Source organism: Pectinophora gossypiella, chromosome 10, assembly GCF_024362695.1.
Source record: "Pectinophora gossypiella chromosome 10, ilPecGoss1.1, whole genome shotgun sequence".
Classification (NCBI taxonomy): domain Eukaryota; kingdom Metazoa; phylum Arthropoda; class Insecta; order Lepidoptera; family Gelechiidae; genus Pectinophora; species Pectinophora gossypiella.
The window spans coordinates 5,170,432-5,189,368 of NC_065413.1; the positions used below are offsets into that span (position 1 = coordinate 5,170,432).

Below are 18,937 nucleotides of genomic sequence, written 5' to 3' on the forward strand. Positions count from 1 at the left end.
CCTGGTGTATGTTAATAACTTCAGCACAGTATGGTATCAAAAACTGGTGGTTCTGCATAAAGTCAACTGTTAAAGTCACCGACCTCCGGCAAGTGCCACCAATTCGGTTTAAACTTCGTTGACAGCTGATACACGAAGAAGCACTAACATTACCTTCATCCATGTTACAAATCCAAATCACTTAAGATAAACGTAGTCCAGTTCGTAATTCCAGGTAACAAAATAGAAATCACAGAGTCCAGAAAGGAAAAGCAAGGTCGTTGAGGTTAAACACAGGAAAACAAGATCAAAAAACGCACGCGCTTAACTCAAGAGTCAAACGGAGAGTGAGCGCGCACACGCCGCCGCCGCCTGGCCATAACGGTACCTATTGCAACGTGGCGAGATGCGATTGGTCGAGGAGTTCGGTACTCTAGGCTAATGAGGCGTCCGGTCATAGACAATCCTATTGTCGATTTATATGCAGTTTTGAAACTGTAGTTATTACGAAAATGGATTTTCTGGGGGAAAATATTGTATTTTTAAATTGGTCTTATTTATTGATTTTTTTCGGTTCCGATGCACATTAGACAAAAAATGCAAATAACAAAAAAGTTTTGTTTTGTTGTATATTATCTACTGTGTGAATTTCATAGCTGGCTGCAGACTTAGAAAATCAAGCCACTTTTACCCAAACCCCTTTATATAATAGGCACTTAACTATCACCTTTAACTTCCCCCCACACTTCTCGTAGTAATCAGTTCTCGTAGTAAATGTTATCTTGCTATTATATCTTGCAGTCAGTACTTACTCAGTGTGTATCGCCCGCCCCCGCCCAATCGATTTATCAAGCGGTGCGTACGCGCAGTTCAGGCGGCGAGATTTTGATAGGGCTGCGTGTATTGTGTATCGATATTTCTTTTTAATATATTTTTTTGTATTAATAAGTACCTTTGTCATCACTAACTCACTTTTTTTCTTTTCTAGGTACATATTCTTCATATTTAATGTAAAGTGTCCACTTATGTCGTAAGTATAATGAAGAGACTGAGATTTTATGTAATAGGATAAAAATGTTGCTTTGTTCATTTTTAAATCAGCAATAAAAACAAACTAGATCTATTTATTTAAAGAATTCATAAACAAATAATATTTTCATATATATTTTGAATAGAAATATGATTTGTGAGCGAAGAAAAAGCTTAAGGATTCTGTAAAATTATGTTTTATAAAGCTTACTTACATAATCAAATAAGTACCTATTACGACATTTTTCGTAATATTAGTGTCAGCGAAAGTAGTATTACCTTTATGAAGTACTATAATTACGTCTATATTACGTCTTTTATGGCAAATTTCAACTACTTATACGTAGACATGTGCTGATTTACGGAATCGCACGTATTAACGAGAGTTCATTAAAACATGTAATGAAAGCCATAACAATTTAATCAACATGTATTTATACGAACCGAGCATGTTTAAGCTATGATACAATGAGGGACTTTCCGGGCTAGCTTTTCCTCAAAAAAGCATTTTTTTTTAGTTCTAGATGGCGCTATAAAGATTTTCCTGCGTTTAACCTTCTAATTTCATGGATGATAGACATATTCAATTTTTATTTTTGTTTTTGGGTATAAATGATGACCCTTTTTATTACACCCAGGCATTATTACATCATAATAAGGAGAAGCTATATAGGTAGCGACATAATTCTATATATAATGTGATCCAAATATCAAGCAACAAGTACTTTTATATTATGCTTCTGTCATATTTTTCGAATAATTATGTACCGGAGTAATGAGAAAATAGTTTTATCTCGACAGCGCCATCTATTGAAATATATCTGAGATCATGGAAAACGTTTAAAATTATATAAAACTATACTTGTGCGTCATAAAAAGAAGAAAAGACATTAATTATAATATAGAATCCTAATAAAAAATCCAGGGCTAAAGATGAAAGCCACAGACACTAATAATACAATACGTATAGAAAAAGTCACGACATTAAAGATGGAATACCAGACAAGTAAAAACTTGAATGTCATCATTCATTTATTAAGAAAACAATAGCAGCTGGCGACATGGACCCTACTCGCGTGTGAATGAAATCTATACTCAATCAACAAAGAATAATGAAATGTATACTTTTAAAACAGTGAACCACTTTGATAATAGAATAGAACTTTCCAATACAATCTGTTAAAAGCTTAAAATAGTCGATGAAAGATTTAAGGAGATGACATAAGTAATTCAACTTTATCTCAATCAGATCTTATCATGGGGGGTAAAAATGGCAACATCGAAGCAATTCATCTAAAAAAGCAATATTGCAATTTGACATTTGCGCATATAAAAGTAAGTGCGCAATGCAAACAAAATAATTGCTTCGATGTGGCTTTTTTAATCCCCCTGGTCACCTCTGCGCGGATGAGCACAGGAATGCGGCTCAAACAGCCACTAAATAGTTGCATATAAATATCGATATCGACATTGGTGGTCGTGTAAGCATCGATATACGATCCGCTAATTAGTAGCCGGTGAAAGTTACCGACCGACTGACCACAATCCGTAGGCCCCATGTTTCTGTGTGTCGATTTTAGATCGATTCTACTTTCGTTTTTGACTACTCTTACTCCCCATTCACTAGTGTCGGAGAACATGATTTATTTTGTACGTTACATCGGTCGACATTTACATAGTGACTCTTGACCACGTTTTTTTCTATCGCCATTTCCAATTGGTCTTAAATGTTCGACTTAATATAAATGTATGTCTTCAGCATGACTGTGCTGTGTTAAACATGAATCATTTTGAGCACTAAATCTCATTTTACAACGTGATTAAGTGTGGAAACGTAAAGTTACATGTCTAACTAACATTCAAGCGTTTGAATTATATTCAAGTTTATGGTTCTAACATGCAATTACCATTAAACAATCTCTTTGTGAATCTATCACTGAACAGAAATGGCTTGTTGTGACTAAAGTTAATTGTGAAGTTATAATCGTGAAGCTTCATAGAAACTTAACCGTACGACCAAACTATTATACTGCTCCCAACTTGTGTCTTTTTTGTTGACTCGTCATATCTTTGTAACTCGCCGTTATGGAGACAACAAAATCAATTTGACTTTATTTGTATGAGTTATCATGTATTAATTGAATGGCATTATGGCCCAGTGGTTCAGTGTTGGGCTCACGATTTACAGGACCTAGGATTGAATCCCGGACATATCACAAAAATCACGTTGTGATCCTTAGCACATTACAGGCTGATCACCCGATTGTTCCAAAGCATGATGATCCGTACTTAGAAGGGCACGTACGTTAAATAGCCAGTTCTTGCTACTATTTACTTAATTAAGTGTGTAATTGTTATATGAGCCATGTCAAGAGCTTTTGGCGGCTCAGTAGTGACCCTGACACCTATTTAGTCAGCCATTGACCTCACAACTCACACGAGAGAAGAAGATATTATCTATTTCACTTCAATTAATTTAAAAATGTTCTCGTCTTTAAATTAGCTCTGTATCAACTACTTAGGTGTTAAATAGCATATCTACATGACATTAAGCTACAAATTCTCAGCTGCACCCAATCCTATCGATATCACAACCTGCTTCGATACAGCATCCTTCTTTGCCAAGCTAACAGGTACAGACAAACAAGCTGCGAAATTCTAAGGAGGTGTACCTATCTAGCGTTTCTAGCAACGTTAATGTGTGCCAGCAGGTCTGGGTATGTGGGTTTACGACTTCGAGACAGGTTCCCATCCCGAGAGGCGCTTGCGCATTGTCTATCTCAATTAACGCTAACAGTAACTGCTTACCCAGAACTCGCTGTGTGAATGACGTCTCGATTGTAATTGCTTTATTGTGTCAGTCCCGGAGTTTGGAAAAAATATTGTTCATCTCATAAGGAATAATGAGACTCATTCTTTGAATTGTATATTTTGTATGTAGTGATTTGGGTTGTGTGAAAATGTCTTTGATAGGTAATATTACATTTACGGTTGCTATAGTAGTATTGAAATTAGTCTCCTTTTATTTGGGTGTCATTAATTTATTATCGACTTCACAGTAGGTACCTATAGTTAATCACGACAAATATCAGAGTCTGTTTTTAAATATGAACATGAACAAGACTAATTCTAGAAGAAAGTGTATAGTTTCTTTTGAAAGGCTCAAGCTCATGAGTATATCCCAATTGGAATAGTCAGAAGTATATCCATCGCAAGAAGAACTAAGTTTCCACACGTCATCAAGCTTTCTGATAGACCAACATAATATAGGTGAAGTTAACAATATTTCGTATAACTGTGATATCTAAGAACCAGGTCATACTGACGTCACAAAAATAGAAGATTCAGACGTTCTTATAATAAATCCAGTCAGACAACAAAAAGTTTCAGCGAAAGCAAAAGTCAAATCCAACAAGTCGTTGACCGGTGGCTATCACGATCCTATGATTTGACCGTCAAAATAACCTGTGAGTGGCATAAATCGTGATGTCGTGATCTGTCCATCCCGCTCGCTCCAACAATAAAAGCATGACACGACATGTGCCGTCTCTTTCTCATTAGCGTCTTATTAGTGTCTCTTCGACGCAAGACACTTGTCAGAGATAGGACTGAGGACCTGATTGGTGAAAGTGTAAACAAAAGGCGCTTTCGCTTCCTATTCGCTTTGTTTGTTTTTGTCATGACCTAGGTTGTGTGATGTTCTAATTAGCGTAAAGTTTCAGAGCATCGTGTAACAAGCCGGTAATGTGTTAACAACCAACTTGGAGCTTCGAAGCTTGTAATTAGTTCGTCGAACCCAAGCCGCACAATTTATAGTAGGTAGATAGGGTACCTGTAGGTTTTTTCAGTCCATCTATTTTCTTATTTAATTTACGATAATTTTATTTTGCATAAGCTCGTTTTTCCTTAATTCCGAATTTATCTTTGCCAAATACTAATTCAGTACATAAGTAACCTACTCAGAAATACTTGAATTAGATCATGGCATTCATAAAACGACTACATTTTGCTTTAAAGCGCACATGTCTTCCGCTTACCTTAATTGTCTTATTCTATCAGACTTAATTCTGATCCTGTCTCTTTGTTTCTTCCTTTAACTTCCTTTGAAAAGTTGAAGGAAGAAACTGAGTCAGAATTGAGAAAGAAAAGAGATTGAAAGAGAGCTTTCAGCTTACACATAGACGAAATTCCTACTTCCAAAGTCACAGCACACAAAGGTAATCCTAACAGAATTGAAAGTACCAGACAGTTGCACACAATCGACCCGCGTCTGCACATTGTCCCGATTTACTTTCGATTTCGCATGCGTCCGGGCAACGCACTCTTGAGATCTAGTGCAGATATTGTTTGCTAATGAACTAGCTGGAGCCATGTTCTAACGTGGGTTTAGCAGACGTTTTGCTCTTTTTTCGACGTGATCTATTGTAGATTTGGCGCAAATGGCATTAACTACTTGGTCGGGCAAATGGGGAGCGCTGAGGGCTCTCACCCAGTACGAAATATAAGAAAAAAAATAACAGGCCTGAAGGTGCCCAGTTGGTAGAGGATGAATACCTAAATGTAGAAGGCGTGAGAGTGAATAATGATCTGGGGGGTTAAAAAGGGCACATCGAAGCAATTCATCTCATCATCAGCCGTACGACGCCCACTGCTGGGCATAGGCCTCCCCCAAGGATCTCCACGACGATCGGTCCTGCGCTGCCCGCATCCAGCGGCTTCCCGCGACCTTCACCAGATCGTCGGTCCACCTTGTAGCGGGCCTACCCACTGAGCGTCGTCCGACACGCGGCCGCCACTCCAGAACCCTTCCGCCCCAGCGGCCATCGGTTCTCCTCGCCATGTGTCCTGCCCACTGCCACTTCAGCTTTGCAATTCTCCGAGCTATGTCGGTGACTTTAGTTCTCCTGCAGATCTCCTCATTTCTGATTCGATCAAGCAGGAAAATACCAAGCATAGCTCTCTCCATTGCCCGCTGAGCGACACCGAGCCTCCTCACGAGACCCATAGTAAGCGGCCACGTCTCACTGCCGTAGGTCATCACTGGCAACACGCACTGGTCAAAGACTTTCGTCTTGAGACACTGAGGTATTTTGGATGAGAAGATATTCCGCAACTTCCCGAACGCAATTCATATAAAAAAGCAATATTGCAATTTGACGTTTGCGAATATAAAAATAAGCCTACAAATGTCAAAATATAGCAATATAAATAATAACAATATTTCTTTTTTAGATGAATTGCTTCGATGTGGCCTTTTTAACCCCTCTGGATGGATGGGGCGACAAAAGACTCAAAATTGATAATCATCATTGACAGAAGACAACATTTCGTTAATATGCATTAATTGGACATTGAATTTTGTGATTGTATTACACACATACAAAAAATCACGCCTATCTCCCGTTGGGGTAGGCAGAGACTACGCATTCCACTGGTGATTGTGATTGTTATTCAAAGTTAAGTAATTAGATAGATAAAATACTTTATTGAGCACAATGGACACAAGCTATATAAATAAGGACAATAGACACAGAAAGGCACAACATGCGGCCTTATTGCTCATGCAACAATTTCTTCCAGGCAACCTTTGGGTACGTAGTAATTCCTTATTATATGCTTTGTGTGCAGGAAAATCTTGTACAAATATAATAGTAGTCTCGGATAAGTATAATCTAACAAGCAGCCGGGTCTACATGACAACCGCGCCGCGGGAATTATATTGTGCGCTTCGACCAATAGCCGTTTGATGTCCACCTACGTAGATAGCATTCGTATCCTTTATTGGTCCAAGCGCTCGAAATAATTCGCGCCGCGCGGTTGTCATGCAGAATAGATGGAGCGAGTGAAATGTATATTTGTCCTACATCAGTTATTACATTATTAGTATTAAGTATTTGTTATTTCATTCCCCCTATTTTTCCTATTTCTACCATATTTTCCTATAGCTCCTAAATAAAGTTACAACTTCAACCGCTACGTAACAAAAGGCGCCGCAATGTCTTGCTATGTACCTGACCTGATCTATCGAGAATTCTAGACCCGTCTATCATGTATAATAAGAGAATGGCAGTTTGTCTAACGGTAATAAACATAACGTAACTTATTGTAAACAGTGACAGTTACAAAGAGATTGATCTTCGCGTTGATCGGCACATTCTTTCTGAGGTCCCTGATGTGATAATAATACTCAACTCATGTAATCTTATGACGGATTATAATCAAGACAAATATAGCAAGATAACATACCATCACGCGATACAGTACGACCTCCCTGGTCCAGTAGTTGAGCGTAGGGCTCACGATCCGGAGGTCCCAGGTTCGAATCCCGGTGGGGACATATCACAAAAATCACTTTGTGATCCCTAGTTTGGTTAGGACATTACAAGCTGATCACCTGATTGTCCAAATAGTAAGATGATCCGTGCACGCTAAACCGACACGGTTTAACGTGATGGCACGTTAAACCGTTGGTCCCGGTTACTACTTACTGATGTAAGTAATTGTTACAAGAGCCATGTCAGGGGTCTTTGGCGGCTCAATAATAATTCTGACTCCAGGGTTCATGACTCAGCCATCTGAAAAGTTCCTCATTTTATTTTAAGTATACCTGTCATTTTCTCATACGCCGAAAAGGAAAGGGACGGGTAATCAACAGGCATACAATTTATGGAACACACGTCAATTTTAGGCACAAATCTAAAACAACCCTCTAAAAATTTTACTTTGCCCAATAACCTGACAGAATTAAGTTGACAGCACACGTCAAACGGGTTGCATATCAGCGAGATACCTATTTTATTCGCCCGGACTATTTATAAATTCTTTTTATAATTAACAGTTGTGAATCATGTGAATCATCCGTCCCTTTCCTTTTCAGTGGATAAAAAAATAACAGGTATAACTTAAAATAAAATTAGGTGTCTGCAGGATCGGGGCCACTGTTTCCTTGCTTTGGTGCAAGAAAGTATATTTTATACTTGTATAATATCTCAATAATATATAAGTACCTACTTAGAGAGATATATTTTTATTAGTATCTCAAAGTTATTAGTTTAAGTAGGCAACCAATTTTAACATAAGTACCTATAGGTTCATAACTTAAGTGTGTAGCCCTCTCAATTAGCTTAATTGTTTCTACGATGCTTGTACGTTAAAAGTTTCCTAACTTAATAAATAAATCCATTACGGTTTCCCACACTTCAAATAAAGTTACGGAAAGTTATTAAGACATTAGTATTACGAGAGTAGAGTCTGCAGTCGTGGTATAACGAAGTTGTATAGAATGAATGATATAAATTTATTATTAGGGGCATATCTCTTTAGGATGCCATGGTGGTGAGACCACGGCTTTAAAAATGTATGCACTTGTCACTATGCAGTTGAAACAATTTTTTATTGAAGTGTCTTATTGCAGATTTGCCGCAGATGGCATTAAATACTTGGCCAGACAATGGAAAGGACTGAGGGCTCTCACCCGGTACAAAATTTAAGACAACAGGTCTGAGGGTATAGTTGGGCGCGAACCTCGGCTCAGGGCGTTATCTGAGGGGGATCATATTTGAAAGAACTAATCAACCCCAATGAGTCGACAGCGGTAAGCGGGGTCGGTATCGGGGTCCTGAAGTGTTTGTTGCACTGATTGGCCACCGCTATAGCTAGAGTCGTCAGGATCGTATATAACGCCCTTTATTTATTGGTCAGCAAAACTACCGATCGCCATCGACTCGCAAAGAAGAAGAACGCCCTTTGGGCGCCGATATACTTGAAACAACGGTCGGTTGGTTGAAGTCCTCGATGTAATTTGTGATGCAGACCCTGCAGTTGTAGTTCAGCAGCTGCCATGCAGTTCAAATACAGTCCGAAATTTTGACGGTCAAAAAATTTTGACGGACGAAATTTTGAAGGTCCAGTTTGTTTATACCTGCCCGATCTTCCACCCCGCGAAGAAAAACTAGCCCATACCTCCGAAACGCGTACGCTCACAGAACATGATTCTAAATACATTGCATCACTTATCTTCAATCTACGCAACATTAAATTTCAATCTTTCAATAAAATTACTTCTACTTACATTAACTTTCAATTAACATGTTGCCGGTCGAAATTTATCAAATTAAGCATCATCACGGGTAAATGAATTCTTCAATGAAGGGTTATCCAAATGGGTCGCGCAGTGAAAGTGGTCACGAATGCGCAAGCGCCGCGGTCACGATCGCGGCGCTTTTGTACTCAGACTACACCTCTCGTGGGATTGTTTGAGTATTTAAAAAAAGACTTTAGTGAAAAACGTCTTTATTTTTTTTGTGGACTGAGTTGTTGTCGTTGCGCGATGAAGTATCCTCCATACTCCATCCTGAGAGGCCTGTGCCCGGCAGTGGGACGAATATACAGGCTATTTAATTAAGGTATGTTTATGGGGTTGTAGAAGAAGAAAAATTTGACCCACCTATATTTTGCTCAAATGGGTTAGATGCCTAAACAATATAATTATATTATACGATTGTCATACATAAAACATAACTTAACACCCTTTACACGTTCCATAGAGCACAGACCTCCCTTACTAACCATAAAATATATTGTTAAAAATTCTAGTTAATTTGAAATTCTATAAGAACTTCTTCCTAGCCTGTAGATATTGTTCCTCGGCTGGTTAAGGCCTCCCCTTCCAATTTCCACTTCTCCCATACCTGAAAAATCCATCCATCTTGCCGTATTAGTCTAAGTCAACCGTTATTTACTTATTAAGAAATATATACCTATCCTGCTTCGGTATCAGTATTGACGCGTTCAAATTAGTCGTGTTGCTACATCGACACAGCTGTAGTAAGACAGTCGCGCTGCAAAGTGTAGATTAAGTGCCTAAATCTACGCAAAGTGTGGATTAGATCCATAAACGCGCGGTAGGATCTCGATATTTTTTTTTATTATTGATTACTTAGTCACCTTGTAATATAGAGTAGACCTACCTACTTGTCTACGCCCATTCGTAGTAAGTACACATTATTTTCGTGAATGAGTGATTGACCGTATTTTTTTTAGAAACGCTCACACTAGAGTAGTACTACATAAAATGTTAGCATAGAAAGCAAGATATGGTATACACGAAAGAAGTGTATTTTCTTCTTTCATTACCGAATTTTTGGAGTAGTAAAGTACAGCAAGTTCAGGTGTACTGACGTCAGCGGAGTGCTGCCCGATAGGGGTGAAAATATTCAAATTCTGAATTCTGCGACCGGAGACTGGACCCTTAAGAAATAATTTACAATACAAAATACCCTACTGACCTTACAAATATTTACAATCAAGCGACCTTCCGAGCCAGGTTATACCTAAGTCATAGAGTATAGGTACGTCGGAACGGGAGGGCTCAGCGCTCCCGATTTGTCCGGCTAAGTATTAATTAATGTTATCTGAGGAAAACCTACAATAAGTCTCGAGAAAAGAAGCTCCTATTTTAAGTTTCTCCATATTTAACTTTTCTCAAATGATTTTTTATTGGAGGGTAAGCAGTACGTTATGTTCTTTTTTTTCTTTTATCACAGATCATACCTACGCGGAACGAATACATTTAATTACAGATTCACACACCCAGATCATCCTATTTATTAAAGTTTCATCTTTCACTCCTTGTTATATAATGATACACTACCTACAATTTTAATAACCCGTAATCAATTATTTCCAATTCATAAAGAATTTTACCAGCGCACCTAAATACATTGGAAATGGTGTAACACCATTCTACAGTCTGTTTCGAATTGAATATTACGTAACGTAAAATCTATTCTTAAAAGAAAGTATTTCAAAATTAATCCGGTCGTAATTACTTATCTTAGAGAGCTACAACAATCCGACGATATATTTCAAAACGAAGTATTTACGATTAGAAATTTGAAGGATTCTTTCCAAACAGATGTTTCACTGATTGGAACTATAAAGTTAAGCCGGATTTGATGAGGCATTCTCTAAATTACCTGGGAGTTTTATTAGGAGTATTTTTAACATTTTACTTTAGTTTTATAGAGGTGGTTGCCCGGTTATTGATGTGGAGGTAACTTTCATTGCTACTATGTTCATTTATAAGTAGTATACCAACAGAGCAGTTTAGGTACTACCATACTAATTTTATCGTTCTTGATTACAGACTTAATATCATTAACATCGAGAAAGAATGTAACAAGTAATTGCGTTACGGCCGCAGATAAATTGACACCAATTTAACACTTCGCACTTAACGATCGGAACACCATAATTTAGATAAACACAGCCGACTCGCGAATTGTATCCGGCTCGTAATGCTATCTGCAATCAGTATTGAAATTTGTATGGAACATCAGAAATGTAATAAATACAGGGCGCACCGCACCCTGCAATTATACAATGGTTGTGAGCGACCGCATATTTTAGTTGCAAAATGAACCGCAAAAACGCTAAAGTGGCTTGACGTTGCTCAGGCTGGCTCCTACAAAGAGTTCCGCCACTTTTGCTTTAATACTTGAGCACTTTCTCCCCGAGGTGGTCCCACGGCACACTTGCCCCGAAACGCCCCTGGCAGGCGGGAACGCCCAAAATATTTTGGTGATTAAACTCGTCCAGTGCGCCCTGGTCTTTACTTTCGACTTGTCGACTCCTGCCAATTAAGATGCCATCTGTTTCAATGGCTTTCGGAATGCCGCTTTGTTGTTCCGCTCCCAAATTTGAGGTTGATTAAATGCAAACAGTTACGGAAGTACCTTTATTGACACTGGGTCGGTCGGAGTAATTAGTTGCAGCCGAAATTGCTGCGTTAGCAAAATCTGTGCTCTGATTTATAGGGATCGTTGGTACATCCTATAAATATTTTCGTCTGTAAAATTGTACAAACGTGTTTAGTATTTTTACTTTCTTCTAAGCATTCTACGTCAGTGTCACGTTACATATTTTGATAAGTGAAAGCGAGTCTAGCTTGTTTAAGTTCTTTCACATTTAAATGCCAGAATCCTGTACAAGTAATTATTATTGTCAGCGACGATTAATCTCTGCAGCAGCTTGAGAAACCATCGAAATAAGTTCAAACCACCCACGTAATTGATATTCTGAAGTCACACTCACAACTGATCCGTCGAAGACATTTTATTTTACTACAGCCGTTAATCTAAACGAACAACTACCACTTAATTCAGAACGATCTTGATCAAGTCACAAACAGGACTTGGGTTCAAAGAAAACTTTTCCTTTCTTTGCGGGTCTGCTAAGAGCAAAGGTACAAGGAGAAAATTAAGTCTTAATCAAACTTCAGCTATTGTTGTTGATAGTATAGTATATATTGTAGCATATTGTTAAGTAAGTAGGTGATTTTTGGTTGATCACCACCACTTTAAGTTCAGAAAACTATTGAAATTATTTAAAGATCGTTCTTGCCTAAGATGCAATAGTCTACATGGCGGGATCAAAGATAAATGATAAAATGCTGATATAGAAATAGAATCCAGTATAAGATTGACATTGATTTGTAAAAAATCTCATTTGACTAGATTGTCCTTTTGCCTATTTGTTAATCGGTCTGATATATCTGGCGAGTTCAAGGCAATTACCCAGAATAATTCTCAGTGTCGATAAAGCATTCCTTTTAGGTGCTGGACTAGGAGCGAATAAAAATCAGAACACACGCAGCTGCTTGTCTTTTCGGGCATGACGTAAAACCCGACAGAGGGATTGTCTCCTCTGTAACATAATGGACAATTGTTATCGTTATAGGCGGTAGGCTAAACCCTTGTTACCATACTACTTTTTATCAACAGTGGTTGTAAGTTGTCATTGATTATTTGTGGCTCTTTCCATTCCATTGGAGATTACGGAAGTTTATAATGGATATGTATTTGTGTATTAAAATGACAAGGCATTAGTTTTCAGTCATCTCCCAAACATTATCCCGTTTTTCACAGAGTCCGCTTACCTAACCTGAAGATTTGACAGGTCCGGTTATTTACAGAAGTGACTTCCTATCTGACCTTCCAACCTGCGATGGGAAAATCAGCCAGGTTAGGTCAAATGCTCTATGTTTTCCTCCACCACCGAGCACGTGATAATCATTTATGATCCAATCATGAATTCGAAAACAAATTCGACATTCATTGGTTTTGGTCTGTGCTGGATTCGAACCTGCGACCTCAAATCGAGAGGCAAGCATTCTACCAGCTGGGCTACAAATAAATAAATACCTGTCTCCTCAAAGTAGTTAGACCTCAATATCAACATCTTCTTAATCTTACGTGCTCTTAATAATATATGTTAATCAGCTTACATTACATAATCCTTAGTAATAATAAAGGCATGTTATACTAAGATATTTTTGTACCGCTCGTGGGTTTGCAGATCCTCCGTGTAATCCCGGTTTATCTTGCGACGAGCTAGACCCACTCACCCTTGGCCTTTAATTTCTAATGCCGACTGCCTCGTTATTCATACTCGTGTGCTTATATCTCGAGTTAAATGAAAGGAGTTTTTAATTAACTGGATTTTAATGTTGTGTCATATAATTCTAGCCGTCTTTTGTGTTCCATTTTTAATTAATTTAATTTAACATTCCAGCTTTTCATAGTCTTCTAGAGCCTTCTACTGAGAATAGTTTCCAGTTTTTATGAATTCAACCAGAATTACGGGCACGAAGACATTGGTCCCGAGCCACTAGCCCAAACACCTTTGCTTCAATGAGGGGACGTGTGTGCCCAGCGCGACGTATATTATGCTAATTATGTCATGTTACTGAAGTTAGACAGTATAAACCATGTATAATGCATTGTTCTTCAACTTTTGAAATTATTGGTTTACCTAATTCACCATGACGTCATGCCCCGGATCGTATTTACAAAAATATTATTGTTTTGTGTAATTTTGTAGATTTGTCTATTTTTTTCTTCGAAGCTTCTATTCTACAAAGTATATCTAGAAAGTAGTCTTCGACTCGCTCAAAGGCGGCCATTTCGTCATGCTGAGTTGACTATGAATCGGGGGTGAATATAACGATATAATTTTACGCTCGGAACATTTATGTGTCTGGTGTAGTTGTATTTATAAAGTTCACTTTTTATCTACTTATTATTACTTAAAACTACTCTAATTAGCAGCTCTAAATGCTTTTCCATTAAAATGCCTTTTGTTATGTCTTATACTCGTAGTATTAATATCTTGAGGTATCTTGAACTTTCACCTGTACGTACGTTTGTCGTATATGAAATTAAAAAGGATGTGATCTCATCGTCAAAGCTCCGTAAACATTTTTTTTCAATTCTTATTTATTGTGAAAAAAAATCTGTAGAACATTATGAAGCTGAAGATATTTAAGAGGGTCTAAGTAGGTACTTAAATACAAGGATGTACCTTCCTTGTTTTCTGAAGGGTATACTTGAAATTTGTTCCATAATCAGATTTATCCACAAGAGGCATATTGCTGTTACTTTCTTGTTCACCTTTGACTTTAACCTGCACTTGACCTTTCTGAATATCTCCAGATTCCGGATTAATCACAAACAAAGAGAATATATATACGATTCTATAGAATTGTTTACCTTATCACATTTTCTTACACATCTCATCTTATTAAGGCCATCGATTTACAAGTACTTATGGTGAGCTTGGCGTTTTACTCTTTCAACTCATTTTTTATTAATGTATTTATACAGTCCTCTGGTAGTCTTGATAGTTTTACTTCAAGGGTTTGTTTGCATTTCGGCACTTGAGGTAATTCTTTTAAAAGTGCTCTGGCCTAGCTTAGTTGCAAACGATTATCCATCTCATATACCTATTATAATTTATATACTTTTTATTCGATTCCACTCTATTTTTCGTCATCATCTGCAACTTGACGATGGGCTCTGGTCATCCGAAGGATTTTCAAATTCAGAAGTATAACTTTAAACAGCTGTAATGATTTGTTGTTTTAAAATCTCTGGTGAAATGCTTTATTTGGCTGGCCAAATAGAGGCCCTACAAGCACTCTTAATCTTCAATAGCTCTAGTAAAAAGAACTATAATTCTATTCTATACTTCTTAAAAGGTAACATGATTAGAGTGACATATCTCCCGTCTCATTCCTACTAAGCTGTATACCGTTAGAACGAAAGATACATTATCAGCCGTCTCTTTCGCGCTAACCAATGAACTATATCAATGTCCTGCATGATGTGTATACCTTATAAGTTTGTCAATACCGATCAGAACTTAATTTACTTACTAAATTAAATTCCGATAGAAATTATATATTTCTAAACCAATTTCTAACAATTTTCTCGTTAGAACGACAAACAGGAAACATGAAATACGGCAATTTAGTCAACCACGATCGTAGTCGGAATCCAAATTGCATGTCATCTCAAATAGAATTCTAGAAATGGAAATTAGTAGTACGACTGACAATACCTTGGATTCTGCCCCCGATAGTATGGGAACTTGGGACTGGGTCGAAACTTTGTTTCTTTACGTTCTTCATGTTTTTATGACTGTTTTATTTACCATTGTAATAAGATTCATTTGTAGTTGTAATGAGATGATTACGATACGATTGTCTCAAGTCGGGCGCTAAACGTCTTCGGAAAGATAGAAAGAAAGAAAGAATGTTGGTATACTGAACTACATGTGGTTGGAATTGGGGAATTGGAGTACTGTGATGATAGATGATCTTATTGTTATCTTTGTTGAAGTTTTTATATGGCTGGTGTCCACGCTCGTGTTTGCATGCAAGTGGGAATGAAGTGATAGTGCTTTGTTTTAAAAGGGCAAAGCCATTGATGAATAATGTTACTATGGGCGACAATGATAATCATAAATCGTCCTAAATAGACGTATAAAGGCGTGTGCCCACTACACCGTATCATGGACCGGCAAAACAAAACCTTTATTGCGTTCTATGCGGTAAACATAAAATAACTCATCATGAAAAATTACATCTTACATCAGTATAGGTACTCTACTTAGCAATTTAAGTTAAAATTAAGTATCTCATCAGTAAAAAGTCTAGATTGTAATTTTTAAATGAAGTATATATATACGTATAGTGGGAGTGTTGGTGTAGTGAAGTGTAGTGTAGTAGTAGGTGAAATGTAGAAGTGTAGCAGTAGGGTATTTACTTTATAGTATAAAAAAAACATCCTGGAAAGATTGTCTATGAAGGAATATAGGGATTTCAGATTTTTTTGTGTTATATTATTATATCACTATAAAACATTCATATGTTACGTACTTTCCTACCTAATCAGCAAAATTACTTAAAACATACTTTCTACGGCAACAATTCAATATTAAAATAGGCTTCAAGAAAACTCTTTACTTTCCCCCTAAGTGGTATGAGTTACCTCACGTCAAATACACGAACTTTCATACGCGACCTATAGACATACGCATTTACAAACATACATATTTATATATACATATTTTCACGCTGACATTACCGGGTGAACTGCAAAAATATGATAATAATCGTACTTTTATCTTCCGAGAGGTTGATCATATGCATTGCTTACTTGGAATGGAATTTAATTATGTATATTAAAAACGTTTAAAATCGTTTATTCATAACGATGAATGTGAAATATTTTGTTTAATGGGTACGCACTAGCTTCTTTATTTACTTACCTTTATTAAACATCATCAGCACAATAAATTATACAAAAACGATAATAATTTGTGCCTTGGTGCCATATGTGTATCTGCCTAAACTCAAAAGACACATATAATTTATGTAATACGAACCCTACCTATTAAAAAAAAAACAAGTTCAAAAACTAAAAACAGAAAAATGACGCTTACAGAAACAAGAGAATAGGTAGGTATGTTCTCTGAAATTCTTCTGAATAGGGATGTTTAGAAGATACCCGTGGTTATATGTTGTGTAAGCAAACTCCTAAGATAGATTGGCATATATATAACCCTCCTTTTAGCATCCCCGCAGTCGGGTAATCATACTTAGATAGGTACTAATAATACTATGTAGGTATCTACTTCGATTGACGAGGTTGAAATGACGCCCATCTCTATTAAAATTGTTAGAGTTATTACGAAATACCGATTGCATTTTAAACTCGACAAATATAGAATATGATGCGACTTTGAAAAATTGCCATCATTTTGTTTGGTCGTCTTTTTCATGACCATTATCTGAAACAACAGAAGAACATTTTTAACTGAGGTCCATAATAAAAATAATAAACAAATAAACGATATTTGCTTTAGATTTTTGAATGATTCCAAATTTGAATATCTCAGTTGGTAAGTAGTAAATACTAGGGAAAAAATCTTATGTTTTAAATGTTTTTGTTCACAGTTAAGGATGCGGCTGAGGCGCGGGTTGGCTATAGGCGTCCTACTCATATTACACATGGTGAGAACTCTTATGTTATATACTTAAACCCCACTGCTGGGCAAAGTCTTTTCATTGTCCCCTCCACCTTTATCGATCGGAAAGTTGGGTTAGTTCTTTCCATATAGGCATTGGGAACTTAAATAACAGTCATACTTTATGTTCTTGGGTCTACTTTGACCTGTACCTTCCATATAGACATCTTAGTAGTCTTGTATGGACACACAGATCAAATATTAGTTCAAATTGTACTTAAGTATGCACGAAGACACCCACTCGAGACACTTTCTCGAATTGTTTGTTTAGTCACGTGAACATATTCACGCACTTAACAGTGATTCTATTTTCTTAATTTCCCTTGGCAATCCGAATACAAACGCCATGATTGCCGAAGGAAAAGCACTTATAAGTACACATTTATGTTTTGATGATTGATAGATTTGTATATAAGGGTCCAGTCTCCGGTTGCAGAATTCAGAATTTTAATATTTTCCTTCTCGGGGAGCACCCCCGCTGACGCCACTTTAGTTTTCAATTTAGTTGCTGTTACGTTAATCTAAGTGCACAAAAATGACTCTACACTGTCTTGGGCGGAAAAGAGCCGTGTTCAACGCTTGATTTATCTTATATAAACCAGCTAAATGTATTTTACAAAAGTACGGGTCTTTTACTTATATCATGTAGTAAAAAAAATATCGTAACATTGCTTAAAAAAGAAAAATAATTGTTCCCAAAAACGCGCAACGATTCAATTGTGCGGAGACTGCAGCCTTAATGATAATGAAGATGTTGAATTAAATCAACGTCTATTTTTTATTAATACTAAAGAGATACCTATTTCAAAATATTTGCGTTGGGCATTTGGAAGATAAGTTCAGATCAAACAATTTGATTTATTTTACACTTATAGGCTCCGATTCCCAAGCAAACACATTCTAATTTTATTTTAAGTGTTACCCGTCATTTGCTTATCAGCCGAATTAAAAAGGGACGGATGACTGACAACTGTTAATTTTAAAATGAATGAATAACCCAGGCGAATAAAATGGGCATCTCGATCATATGCAATCCGTTTGATGTGTGCTGTCAACTTAATTCTCTCGAGTTATTGGCCAATATACATTTTTGGGAGGGTTTTATAAATTTCTGCCGAAAATTGACGTATGTTCCATACATTTTGTGCCTGTCGATTACCCGTTCCTTTCCTTTTCGGCGGATAAGAAAATGACAGGTATAACTTAAAATAAACTTAGATGGTGTGTACTGGAATCTTTTTTTTTACGTGACTTATTGTAGATTTGCCGCAGATGGCATTAACTACTTGGCTGGACAAATGGGGAGCGCTGAAAGCTCACCCGGTACAACGTTAAGACAACAGGCCTGAGGGTGCCCAGTTAGGCGCGAACCTCGGCTCAGGGCGTCGTGTGAGAGGAAAAATATTTGAAAGAATTAATCGTCCCTAGTGGGTCGATAGCGATAAGCGCTGAATGAGGGAAATCGTCGACCACGCCGGCGGGGTCGGTATCGGGGTGTACTGGAATCAGCACCTTTGCATTTCTAAGAGAGAGATATGTTTTTACTTTCTAACATAAA

The 18,937-nt window shown here is 37.3% G+C and overlaps 1 protein-coding gene across 1 annotated transcript in view; it reads left to right on the forward strand.

The window, feature by feature from the left end:
• Positions 1-18,937, forward strand: part of LOC126370229 (uncharacterized) — a 52,870-nt gene that overhangs the window by 17,389 nt on the left and 16,544 nt on the right. Inside the window, exon 2 of the mRNA XM_050015037.1 lies at positions 17,309-17,365. Coding sequence (XP_049870994.1) covers positions 17,315-17,365 — 51 coding nt within the window. The 5' untranslated portion in view covers positions 17,309-17,314. The remainder of the gene's footprint in view (positions 1-17,308; positions 17,366-18,937) is intronic.